Source organism: Haliotis asinina, chromosome 5 (assembly GCF_037392515.1).
Source record: "Haliotis asinina isolate JCU_RB_2024 chromosome 5, JCU_Hal_asi_v2, whole genome shotgun sequence".
NCBI classification, from domain to species: domain Eukaryota; kingdom Metazoa; phylum Mollusca; class Gastropoda; order Lepetellida; family Haliotidae; genus Haliotis; species Haliotis asinina.
The window spans coordinates 71,452,448-71,466,844 of NC_090284.1; the positions used below are offsets into that span (position 1 = coordinate 71,452,448).

At 38.1% G+C, this 14,397-nt stretch overlaps 1 protein-coding gene across 1 annotated transcript; it reads right to left on the minus strand.

Moving 5' to 3' along the window:
• Nucleotides 1-258: 258 nt before the first annotated feature.
• On the minus strand, nucleotides 259-14,165 carry LOC137284193 (erlin-1-like). Its single transcript, XM_067815916.1, has 13 exons — nucleotides 14,113-14,165; nucleotides 13,509-13,606; nucleotides 13,160-13,182; nucleotides 10,211-10,291; nucleotides 9,903-9,949; nucleotides 9,628-9,689; nucleotides 8,948-9,073; nucleotides 8,633-8,765; nucleotides 8,327-8,418; nucleotides 8,015-8,104; nucleotides 2,238-2,317; nucleotides 1,784-1,975; nucleotides 259-1,189 (listed from the first exon to the last, which is right to left on the minus strand). Exons 2-13 carry the CDS (start codon nucleotides 13,594-13,596, stop codon nucleotides 1,178-1,180), a joined length of 1,026 nt encoding a protein of 341 aa, XP_067672017.1. The 5' UTR covers nucleotides 13,597-13,606; nucleotides 14,113-14,165; the 3' UTR covers nucleotides 259-1,177.
• Nucleotides 14,166-14,397: the final 232 nt, after the last annotated feature.

Here is a 14,397-nt window from a genome sequence, read left to right on the forward strand (position 1 = left end):
CTACTACCTAGATGCAACCCTTCTACCTGGACCCCATCCCTACTACCTAGATGCAACCCCTTCTACCTGGACCCCATCCCTATTACCTAGATCCAACCTTTTTGCCTGGACCCCATCCCCACTACCTAGATCCAACCCCTTCTACCTGGACCCCATCCCTACTACCTAGATCCAACCCCTTCTACCTGGACCCCATCCCCACTACCTAGATCCATCCCCCACTAGCAATATCCAACCCCTTCTGCCTGGACCCCATCCCTACTACATAGACCGCATCCCAACTACCAAGATCCACCCCCTTCCCCTTGAACCCTGCTCCTATTACAGGAATCCAACTCCTATAACAGGACCCAGCCCTCTACAACCGAGCTCGAACCAAAACTACCAGGACCCCATCCAAACTACCAGGACATACATGCACTTACTGAGTTTGGTTTAACACCTCTTCTATTCCAGTAACAACATGACAGAGGACACCAAAAATGGTCTTCACAGACATTCACACAGGCGAGGCAGCTATTACATAAAAGTCAGATTGGTGACAACATCGAACAGCACAAGAATGCACTCTTCACTTCTGAGGAAGGGCATAAAAACAAACACACTTTCACCAAATTGAGACAAAAATGGAAGGAATGGGTTTTGAGAAGAGATGTTTTTGATATCAGGATTGAGAGCACTTTGATTGTTGGTCATCTGTTTTGAACATGGCCTAACATAAGAAGTTGTCCTGAAAATAGTCTATAACCCTAAAACACCCAGTCAGTATGCAAGATGACCATCCACATATATAAATTATAAAATCAACAAAATCTTTACACCTTCCAGTGGAGCACTGAACATCATCTTAATACTTGAAATTTAATGGCTGAACCTTTAAAACCTAATGTTTGCTCTGTATATACAAAGATTTAATGTAGAAATATATATTCAGGAAATTACTGGTGACATAGACATGTAAAGTTGAAACAAACTTTGGAGATCAAATCACTGAACAGCACTATAGTAATTAAGTTATAAGGTCAACTCCAGTTGCTTTTTGTTCTTATCTCCAGAATTCTGGAGCCAGACACCGGTGCCATCATGGTGGTAGATTCCAGTTGAGCAATGTGTAACAGTACCACTGCCGATGGACCCTGTGTCGATGTCTCCCACGCCTCCGTATCATAGCTACAATTTACACCTTCCCCTGAAAAATAAATATCATCATAGAAGGAGCATCTGTAAGTAAGGAGCATTTGTATAGAAGGGGTGTCTGTAAAGAGCATTTGTATAGAAGGGGTGTCTGTAAGGAGCATTTGTATAGAAGGGGTGTCTGTATGGAAGAGTCTGTAAGGAAGGAGCATTTGTATTGAAGGGGTGTCTGTATGGAAGAGTCCGTAAGGAAGGAGCATCTGTAATTTAAGGGTGTCTGGATAGAAAGAGAGTCTGTATGAAAGAAACATTTGTGCGGCACAAGTTTCTGCAAAGGAACATCTCAATGGAAGGAACTATCACATTCAATGATTATGTGCATCTAAGGAGTGTCTGTATGGAAGGAGCCTCCACATCGAAGGAATGAGCTTTACTTCACTTGAAAAATCATAGAAATTCTGACAATTACAAAAGTGCCAGCTGTGTTGTGTACTCACATGATAAACAACATTACAGAAATATCTTAAATACAATCCAGATGAGAGAGCAGTTGATATTATAGCTGTTCCAACTGTCTGGAAAGGAAAACCTGACACCTAGATTCCTGATTCTGACAAACAAAAATCAAATCAATAATGCTTCTCAATACCTTTCCTGTAGCTCCCTTGTCTGATGCCATGGCGTCTGCTTCTTTGACTGTACCTTTGACTGCCCTCTCTGATGACCCTGCCCATGGATTGTCCAGAAATATGCCAGGAATACTGCTACCAAAATATATTTTACTGTTCGCCGCAATAGACTGGTACTTTAGCATCTCTAGGTACTCAGGGGTTAGTTTTAGCTGGAAACAGAAAAGTACATGTGACTCACTTCCATATAAAATGTACATTCAACCACATACAAACTGAATTTCACAGGAAAATATCTTGAATGTGGTCATAGCAGTGACAGCATGTAAAATCAAGTATGAGTTTCTCAAGAAGAATTCTAAAATGGCTCTTTGCTCCCTCAACCCTCCATGAAAACTGTGATCAAATAAAATATATTTTAAATGATTTTTTTAGTCACAGTGTAAAAGTGACTTAGGCATGGACTCTACCTACCTTGTTAGATGTGGCCTCCATCTGAGCTTTGTAAGATTCTGCATCAGCCTTTGCCTTCTCACGTGCCAAATGGGTGGCATCTACACAGTCATAACAGGATTAGTCTACAACCACATCGTGACGGATGGGTGGCATCTACACAGTCATAACAGGATTAGTCTACATGAACAGGGTGACGGATGGGTGGCATCTACACAGTAACAACAGGATTAGCCTACAACCACCGGGTGACGGATGGGTGGCATCTACACAGTCATAACAGGATTAGTCTACAACCACATCGTGACGGATGGGTGGCATCTACACAGTCATAACAGGATTAGTCTACAACCACCGGGTGACGGATGGGTGGCATCTACACAGTCATAACAGGATTAGTCTACAACCACCGGGTGACGGATGGGTGGCATCTACACAGTCATAACAGGACAGACAGACAGACAGACAGACAGACAGACAGACATTTTATTCAGTAATAGGCCAGTGGCCCAAAATACAAACATAGGTATAATTAGAATTTACATGCGTTTATCTAAATACATCAGAATCTCTTATTTTCCCAACATTATATAAAAATAGGCATAAGTTTTTTATAACATCTATATTTTTTGAGGTCATAATGTTTATAAAACTGTGTTGTGATATAGGGTGTTTCAAATATTTATCCAGAAACTTTTTTCTTATGTCTAGGTAGGCTTTACAATAAAGTAAAACATGTATTTCATCTTCAATTACATACAAATTCTTTTGATAGCAAAAGTGACAGAATCTTGAATCATAAGGGATATTGTTGTATCTGCCAGTCTCAGAACAAAGTTTATATTTGCCGCATCTAAATTTTGTTAAAGAATTTCTCAAATATGGGGCAATATCTATAGAGAGATAAGATTCGACATTCAAGGTGGACTTAAAGAGTATATAATTAGAACACTTGGTTGTATTATGTAGCGATGAGAACCAGTCTTGTGAAAGATTATCAGATAGTCTTTGTTTAAAAACAGACATGAATACATCAATATTACCAATATCCTGTGCAATCCAGACAAAGCCAAACCCAAGTCTATATAATATATTCTTGATATGAGATGCCCAAGTCGTTCGTCCAGATTCATCTAGTGACTTTAGCATTAAATAACACTGGTGGGGCAACCTACAACTTGGGAGAGTTAAAAGTCTACACCAATATTTAACTGCCTTTGACATATAAGTAAGCTGAAGAGGGAATCTGCCACATTCACCTAGTGCCATGTTGTTGCAAGTATTTTTACCAACTTTTAAGAAATATTTACATGTTTTTATCTGTATTTGTTCGATGATTTTACAGTGGGTAACACCCCAAATTTCTGAACCGTAGCAGAGAATCGGTTTTACCATAGCATCAAATATTCTAAAAAGATCTGCACATGACAGAAAACCTACACTTTTTTGGAATCTAAAGATAGCCATAACGGCTTTATTGGCTTGTGATGCAAGAGTAGTGTGAGCTTTAGTCCACACTAACCTAGGAGTAAACACGATACCCAAATACCTGTAGTATGAAACAACTTCCAGCTTTTGCCCTAAAAGAAACCACTTTTCATACTGTCTAAGGGGCCCACTATTTCTGAACACAATAACCTTAGTCTTATCAATATTGACCTTCATACCAGTGACTCGACAAAAATTCTCAAGGCCATGAATCTTCTTCTGTAGCTGGAATGCTGTATCTGAGACTGAGGAAACATCGTCCGCAAACATTAGAGAATATAGGTTATTAACGTTAGGCGAAATAAATACACCACGGCCGCCAAATTGCTCCATACTTTGCATGAGCTGATTAATGAAGATAATAAACAGTTGGGGACTGAGGATGCAGCCCTGCCTAGTACCTATACTACAATCAAAATAGCTTGACAGACCTTTAGATGTTCTAACACAGGCTGACAACCTATCATACATTGATACCAAGATGTTATAGAATTTACCACCCACACCAACTCTTTTCAGACTTGACAGAAGAATTTTGTGATTAACTGTATCAAAGGCCTTAGAGAAATCAATAAACAGACAGTAGAACCTTCCTTTTTTCTTAACTGAGTATTTCTGAACCATAGCTTGAAGTGAGAAAATGTGGTCAGTGGTAGAATAATTGCTCCTAAATCCTGCCTGTGCTTCATGAATAATATTCTTCTCCTCACACCAAACCTGTAATCTACTGTTAAGAATGGAAGTGAATATTTTACACACTGAATCAATAAGAGAAATACCTCTGTAATTATTCGGGTTACTTTTGCCACCAGATTTATAGAAAGGACAAATAATGCTTCTGCCCCAGTGCACAGGAAAAATACTTTCCTGGAAAATCTTATTAAACAGCACTGTTAAGTAATTACTGATAAATGTCTTAGAAGCTTTAATGAAGTCAATTGCAATACCATCTGGTCCAGGGGACTTGTTTTTTGCCAGTTTATCAATGTGAAATAAGACTTCATTTTCGGTAATGTCACAGTTTAATGTTACAAGCTCTTCATCCTTGTAGACCTCTGAATTGATATCTCTGTCATGCACATTACCAGAACACTCAGTAAGAAGCCCTGAAAAGTGATTGTACCAGTTTTCACAACTTATATCGTATGTTTTGTCAGGTGTTGATATTGAACCTGATTGCTTTAGTGTTCTCCAGAATTCTCTTGGGTTGTTTCTCGCTGCCATAAGTTTTTCTTTTTGAATATCAAAGTAAGCTGTTCATTTGTAGTTGAAAGTCTTCTTGAATGATTTACGTAGGGTTTTATAAATCAATATATCTAAGTTATTATCTCTATGGTCTCTCAGTGCTTTATATTTCAAATGTTTTAATTGTTCAAGTTCTTCGTCCCACCATGGGGGCTGAGGTTTGGAATTAATGTCATGGAAACCTGAAAATACCTTCCTATTGTGTTCTGCAGCTCTTTGGTACAGCTCAGTAAAAACATTTAATGAATCTTCAATATTAATGTCTATATAGTGATATAATTCTCTATGTAGTTTTCCATACAGGCTTTGGAACTTTGAGATAAACATATCACAGAGCTCTTCATTCCACACGTATTTAGTCCATACTGTTGTTGAATTACTCTCTATGCAATTGCTAGTTGGAGGATCTGTTGCTACAGGTGACTCGAGCACACCAGTAATGTTGGGTGGCTGGATATTCAGAGAACAGTAAATAGGAAAATGATCAGACACATCACATGTACCAACACCAAAATTAGCAACTCTAGGAAACACAGATGTTGATGCAATCATGTAGTCTACTAGACTAGAACCATTATGTGTAACACAAGTAAACTGTCCTTGTTTATCCTCATATAGTCTACCATTCATGATATGGATTCCAAATGCACAGCACAGTTCCATCAGTTTTTTACCAAAGTTGTTATGATGTATGTTGTCTTTACTTGATCTGGACATTTCAAAATCATCTGAGGGATAATCATCAACATCTCTTACAATAAAATCAATATTATCATTAGGAATGAAGTCTAAAAAGTCTTTAGTCCTAGCATTTAGGTCACCAGCTAGAAATAGTTGCTTGTCCGGGTGATCAGCAGCTATAATATTTAAGTAATGTTCAAGCATGGCAATTCCATCACTGTCACTAGCATCATACACTGGAGAGCCCTCTGGCGAGATATAAGTAAATATAAGCAGAGTGTCTTTATCCCAATGCAAGCACTTAGTTGAGAAAAGTAAAACAACAGTGTTTTGAAAATGATCATAAAGTCTTGTAATTATATCATCCTGTAGCCATTTCTCCTTTATCAACACGGTGACTCCGCCACTGTGGCGGCCTAACTGTTTCATTTTATCTCTCACAGCGTTGACTGCTCGAAAACCGGACAAAAAGGCGGAAAATTCGTTATGAGCCTTTACAAATGATTCACAAAAACATACTATATCGAAATTATGACACAAAGGTTTCACCTGGGAATATTCATTGTCATGTTTATGTAGACCGCCGATATTCCACGTCAGAATGTTGAAAATAAGGCCATGGCCATCGCATCATTCGTCGGTTTGTTTATCTTCCGACTGGGTCCGTCCTTCACCTTCCTTGTCTATTTCATTTCCGGGTCCAAACAAACTGGCCCACGTGGTTGTGTTATTGTTTGAGTATGGCGGTTCTTTGTGCGATCCTTTCTCTTTCACGATGTTTTGGGAATTCCTATCATACACAAACACTTGACCATTTACAATAAGCTTATTTTGCCTCATCTTCGGGTTGTTTCCTGCATTCCTTGCCTTCACAAACCAAGGTGAAAGTGCTCGTCTGTCCTCTCGTATTTTCTGGGGGAAGTCCTCTGTCACACGCTTGTGTTGTGATCCCTCTGTCCTGTCCGCACGTGCTGCCTTGAAGATGTCGCTCTTATCTTTAGATGTCAGAAATTTCGCAATGATTGGAGAACCTGGCTTCCGCTGATTTAGCCGATGTGCTCGTATTATCACCATCTCGTAGGCGTTGCCCATATGTAAATCTTCAGATAGAAACTGACGCACCTTACTCTCCGATTGTTCCCACGTCTCGCCTTTATCGCCGGGAATCCCATGGAAAATTAGATTTTCTCTTCGGTTCCTAGATTCGAAGTCAGTAATCTTATCTTCCATCGCTGATAGTTTTGACTTTAGCTCTTTGTTTTCTTGTTGTAGATGATGAAGTTGGCTGCTGAAATCTGTCGCCATCTTGTCGACCTTGTCACTGAGGTTTACAAAGTTTTTGTTCATAGATTTGATATCAGTTTTCATTTCAAGGAGTATGGTCAATATATCAGTGCTGTCCTTTTCACTCACGTTTATGCCAAGTGCACCCGATTCGTCCACAGCCAGGGTTTGTTGTCGTGTAGTGGGTCCAGGGTTTGACTCGACATCGCCACATGTGATAAGTAGGACACTCATCAGACAAATTAAACGCACTCCTAGCGAGAGGTAACACCTCTCAAGTTTTAGTCCATGCATACTTAGGCCTTTTATCTTGTTTGGTTGGCAAAATGTGCCTATTTTGGCTCTGTATTGGGCTAAAGAAATGCCCATTTTTCAGAGCTCGTAACTGACACGTCCACACACGAGCTCACGCATGCATCATAACAGGATTAGTCTACAACCACAGGGTGACGGATGGGTGGCATCTACACAGTCATAACAGGATTAGTCTACAACCACAGGGTGACGGATGGGTGGCATCTACACAGTCATAACAGGATTAGTCTACAACCACTGGGTGACGGATGGATGGCATCTACACAGTCATAACAGGATTAGTCTACAACCACTGGGTGACGGATGGGTGGCATCTACACAGTTACAACAGGATTAGTCTACAACCACTGGGTGACGGATGGGTGGCATCTACACAGTTACAACAGGATTAGTCTACGACCACTGGGTGACAGATAGGTGGCATCTACAGTCACATCAGGATAAGTCTACAACCACAGGGTGACAGATGGGTGGCATCTACACAGTTACAACAGGATTAGTCCAGGGAGACAACTAAGAAAAGTACATAATTTAGTCTTTTGTCAGCATAATGCTAAAAAACAGAAAAAAACAGACAAACCACCCATGCAACCTGACAGAGAAGCACATATCTTTATGGAAATTGGAAAACAATCTCTTGTTACTGTAACTTGTTAATGGAGTAAGAATCTACACGGAAATGTCCCTTTATGCAATAAATAAGAAGTTGTTTCATGTAAAGTTCATGACTGACTCCCCAAGATCTAGAATGTCAATCCAACAGTGAGAAGATTGTTCCATCTTACCTTCAATCTCTGACATCCTCTTCTCAGACTCTTTCTCCATGACCTTTTGTTCCCACTGAATCTTGGCCACCAAAGCCACCTTCTCTGCCTCTGTTACAGGAAAAAAACATTGTTTTAGCCATCACAGGGTCTTACATACTTAGTATTGTAAACATGCATTGTCCTTGTGACTACCTTCTATGAGACTGAAAGATTGTTTCAATGAAATCACCATTTATTGCACAGCTACGTTGCAGTCTGCCAAGAACAATAAACCCTCAATATCCAACACCAAGTACTACTGAGGTATTATCGCCACATACTAGTACATACCAATAATGGCCTTCTTGCGTTCGGTCTCAGCTTCCTTCTCCACAACCTTCTGTCTCTGGATGCTGATTAGTAGCTTCGTCTTCTCTGCCTCCCTGCAAACATCAGTCAACAACTTGGATATCAGTTATACATTCTGGGTCTGCATTTACTGGACTGCAATCTGTTATGTCATTTTAAATAGCAAGAACAGTACAGGTCTGATCAATTCAACTAACAGATACAGTTCTTGAAGTGTCAAAATATTCATAGCAGCTTCACAAGATAGCCTTACTGGCATTGCAACAAAACAATATAGAGCGTGCTCACATGGCTTCATAGTTCTTCCTGATGGTTTCTGGGATCTTAGGTTTGGTGACTCGGACAGCTTGTACAGTTAGACCTGGCGCAAGGGTATTCAGATCCTCCTGCAGAGCTTTCTTAAGGTTCTCATCAATCTGATCTGTTCAAAACACACAATTTATTAATCAGTTTATTGAATCCATCTGTCTACGTTTATAAGCATTCTAGATCATGATCATGGTGCAATCTCAAAAATCTGATTGATGGACGGACATTTCCAACACTTAGCAACATACATCAAGGAATACATTTATTATATGATCATTAAAGCTCACCACTCACCGAAAAGATCAATGTAGACCTCCTGGAGATTGTGAACACTACAGAACTGGTTGAGCTCGTGATGGATCTTGTTGTAGATGAGAGTTTTGTCATAATCAGCAGTGTAGTTCTTCACAACATTGAAAACTAAGAACAAAAAGTGGGATTCAAAACTACATACACATATATGTTATATTATATTAAAAAAACAAGCTCCATTTAATAACAGAGTAGAAAATGCCATTTTCGGGTACTTCCAGTTTAGTTCTTACCATTTATAGGTCAATGTCCTAAATTATCAGACTTGCGTTGTCAGCATGTGTCATGACATGTGACTGCTCCTCAACCACTGCATATGACGACATATAGATGTCTCATTCAAAATTTCGTCTCTCATTATATGACATAAACAGATATGAGGTAAACACTGCCTATTTTTGAGTCCTGTATTGGAACCATGTTCCAGAGTGTGTAATACACAGCACCAGGAGTGGTAAAGGGGGAACGCCCACTTCAACAGTATTCCAGTTTCATCACAACATGTCAGCATTAATGTACAATGAACACCTAGTGTGGTGCTGGTCTCATATATTTACCTTGGTTAAAGCACAGAAACACAGATTTGTCACTCTACACGGGTACTTTGTAACGGGCAAAAGAGAAACACCATTATGTCACAGGTAATGCTAAAGACCACTCACCTGAGGAAACACTTAATTTATTGACAACTTCAATTCTTTCGAAATATATTATAACCCCTCCGCTGAAAAAGAAAAATGACAGTCAAAGCATTGAGTCAACAATGGTGCCTGTTAAGGGAAATCTTCCTGAGTCAGTAAAACCACATTAGTTCTTTTTTCTCATTGTGTTACTATTGTCGAAGCAACTTTTTTACAAAGATTAAAAGGTTAGCTAAACAAATATATATCTCATTATTAAACAGCATTTATATTTACCCAGTACATCTGAAACCTACCTGGTACCACATGGGACATTCTTCACTTCATCTGTCTGCAATGTTGTCTAAACAAACACAAAAACAGGTCAGGTATCATCTACACAATTGTCCTGAACAATGACAAACATATTAATCAAACAAGACAAGACAAAAATCTAGTTTCATTAGGAAATCCTGATCCAAAGACAGAAATCAGAAAACAACATGATGATGACACACTACTGCAGAAATCAGGTACCATTACAACACTTCAAACTAATAATTTTCTTGTCATGACACACATATACCATACCGATAATTACACATCAACTGTTATGTTAGCATACCTGAACAGATCTGAACGTTGTAATGCCAGGAATCTGGAAGTGATAGCCTGGGTCACTTGTTGTACTCAATAAGGCGCCTCCCTAAAACCATGAAATTTTTTTTAGAAAAATGCATTCTGGTGGTCAGATGACGAAACTTGTGGTGGATATCAGAACAGAAGCTATATTTACACCCAGGCTTCTATTTGAGTAAGTGAGTGAGTTTAGTTTTAGTTCTGCGCAGCTGGGAACCGATGACATTTGTCAACCAAGTCAGCGAGTCTTACCACCTGATCCCATTAGTCACCGCTTACGACAAGCATTGTCTCCTTTCAGGCTTCTGTGTACATGACATACAGCAATATGTTTATCTGCCCATATGATACAAACAAACACTTAAGCTGTTTCATATTTCATTCAGTGAAATTGGTTTTAGTCTCAATATTGTTCAAATTTCAGCTAAACATAATACCGGTATGTAATGAACACAGCATTGTTATTAAGTCCATAAATATTTATTTGGTATTTCACAGACCAGAGGCCTATAGTACATTCATATACACAACATTCACAAATGGGTAGAGGAATAGCATACATCAATTTTTTTTCAGATTACAAATTTAAATGCAAAATAGATATACCTTGACAGGTTCTGCAATTCAATAGTGTTTTCACTTGTTAATAGCATACTAATTTCTATTTCATTTGTTTGGGCACAACAGTAGGATTTTAAATATTTTATCTAAGGTTTTTATAGGCAGGGCAGACAAAAAGAAAATGGTGTTCGTCTTCTACAGCATTACAGAGGTTACAAATCCTATGGTTAAGAGGGACATTAATTGAATGCCCAGTTTCAACAAACAACTCATGCAACGAGCAGTGTAATCAGGATAAAGCTACACAGAATTTCTTTGCAGTGATTTTTTATAGATAATATTTTTGGCATTGTTCAGATTTCCAATGTTTATAATACAGACATTTCAAGGATAGACAGATTGATTCAAGCCATGTTAGTTGATAGATATCCTTCATTCTTTGGGTCAGTGACAAAATAAAATAATTTTCTGGTTGGGCATTCTGATTATTCCAAACATAACCATATCTCATTTTGAATAAAAAGTCCCTCACATTAGTTACCAAGTTTCTTTTCCCATTTTTGTCATATATCATGATCATAACATTTCTTAGGAAATGTATGACATGGCATTTACAACAAACACAACCAGTACTTTGTAACTTTAATAGTAGAATACATGGGTAGTTTTAATCTACCACATTTGCCATACACCATCGCACTGCAAATGTTTGATTTCACACCAAGATATTTTTTGCATGCATATAAATGCACTTTTTCTATAGATTCATAATTATTCAAACCCAACATTTCTGATCCATATAGTAGTATTGGGCTTACTTTATTATCAAATATTTTAAAGAATGATCTGTATGCTATTTCTCCCAAAATATGGATATTTCTTATTATGTTTATCAAAAACCTCAAGGGCTTCTACAGATGCCTGTTTTGTGTGGTTAATCCCAGAAAGTTGATTAAAAAAAATAAACTCCAAGATATTTACATATATTTGCAGCTTCTAGTTTTTCACCTTTGTATATCCATTTCTCCCTTTTAGAAAGTTTCCTGCTATTCCTAAAAACAATAATCTTTGTTTTACTCCTATTAACTGAAAAATTTCATTCATCAGAATAGATTTCAAGTTGATCGATTTGTTTCTGTAAACCACTTATGGTGCTAGAAAATAAGACCATATCATCTGCAAAGAGTAACCAAAAAAACTGAGTTAAATCAGGATGTAACTGGAGCCTATTTGTACAGCTATCACATATTTGCATGACTAATTCATTGATAAAGAATGTTAACAGAATGTGACTTAAAATACAGCCTTGTCTGATACCAAAATGGCAAATAAAATATTCGGAGATTTCATTTTTGTTTCTTACAAATACATGGAGGATACTAAACGACCTTCCGAGTAATACCATTTTTATTAAACGAGTTAATGATTTAGTATCAAACGAGCGAAAGCGAGTTTGATACTAAATCTTTAACGAGTTTAATGAAAATGGTATTTCACGGAAGCAAGTTTAGTATTCTGTTTATTACTCGCCAACATAAATTGACAGAAACTGCGGCGAAATTGCCTACAGTGTGAGGCCTCTCAGCTTTCAAGTCAAGTAATGTCTAGTAAAATCGTGACATCAACATTAGCATTGTGACGTCACCACTTTGAACCAAGCGGTATTACATGTCAAGCGGTATTACACTAGTGTAATATTGAAGTGAAAATATCACACTGCAGTATCTTCAACAGGCGAGTAATAATCTGACATTTTCATATATACTTCATAAAAGTTTATTCATCTTTTGACCAAGTCCATGAGTTTGCAGTACGCACCATAATTTATTTCTTTTGATAGAATCAAATGCCTTAGCAAAAAAATGAACAAATCGGGCATAGAATTTTCCATCTCTTGAATTCAAATACTTTTTGAATGGATTGAAGCATGAATATATTGTCAGTTGTAGTATAGTTCTGTCTGATGCCAGCTTGGCCCTCCTATACTTTATCCATTGTGTCAGTCCACTTAATTAATCTTTGTTTATGATAGATGTAAAAAGTGTCCCGAAGATTTTAAGAAGCTTGATTCTGTGGTAGTTATTTGGATTGTTTACATTGCCTTGTTTATGTATGGGTACAATAATACCAGTTAACCATGATGAAGGAAAATGACCAGTTTGTTGTCTAATATTAAATAAAGGTCAAGATAAGGGAGTAATATATCAGTTGAATGTGTAAAACATTCTGGGAGAATATTATCTACCCCTGGTAACTCTTTTCACTTGTGGTTCTGTATATTTTCCACTACATTCCTGCCTATCTATGGGTGCAACTTAAAATCCAAGTTAACATTTAGTTATTAAGTCACAATACAGAAAAATCATCAACTTACTCTGTAGTAAACACCAACATGCCCTGAAAAGAAACATAAAGAACTCAGTCAATGGGGAAGTAATTGCAGGAGTTACACATCCACCTATAGTCTTATCATTGTGGCCATGATGTACCCGGGATAAACTATCACACATGTGTTTTTCACAGTGCTGCAATTATCCAGAAACATCATGGTTACATGAGGTTGATAAAAGAGGAGTAGAACTAATGGGCAACACCTGATGATAAAAAAAACTATGTTCCAACAAGGGTCCATGGAATATATACTATGCCATGTTTGCAGCTTAAGCATGCAGTACTTGTATAGCTAGGAACCAGAAGAAATATAGATTAGAGAAAACATGTACCTTCCTCAATTTTGTGGATGGAAAAGTTGATAAAGATTGCCAGTGCCACACCGACCACACCCAAAACCGTCACGACCGTTTGCACCATGTCTCCTGCCCTGCAATATAAATTCGGCATTTCAGTCTGTAATGCATTCAGTAAATAAAATACAAAACCCCTCCTTCCCGATGCTCTCTCCAATCGGAAGAAAACCCAGAATCCAGAATTTGCATTTTTATCAGAGCATTTGTAGGTAATATATCAGAGACCACATACCGTCGGTATATGGTTTCTGAATATATGTTTATACAGTGTGAGTAAAATTTCTCTTTTTCAGATATTACTTTACTTCGGTTCAACATCCAACCACCGACAGTCCAAGTCTACTAGTCCTGCACTAACAATATAGTTCTTATATGGCCCTGACACAGCGATATTCCCTTGACGTTATTCCCGTGATATTCATGAACAGTCGTATACCGACTGAATGAGGTTGTTGTCGACTATATACAGTGAATAACAACATATGTTGCAACCACTCTATTACTTTCGTCACAATCTTATTCTTATACAGTAATATATGTGGCTTTACCAGGTGACAAGAAATATACCGTAACAACCAACCTAACACACTCCAACACGTGTAGAAAGTTCACTTCCGTATTTGGGAAGCAGCGCCCTCTTGCTTCAAGGGAAGTTAACTCTTCGTGCCTTTAATAATCTCAGTTTTGGTTTTCTGTTGGCCCGTACGTCAGTCTCAGAACCACACTATTTTCCCTTCGATCCAACACTCCACGAAACCCAAATGCTTGAAACGATGCAAGGCTGCATTTCCCCAGGTTCTGAATCTCCAGTCTTGCTTGGGCTTTCTTTCAAAGCTTTATCTCGAGTATATTTTCAGGGACTGTA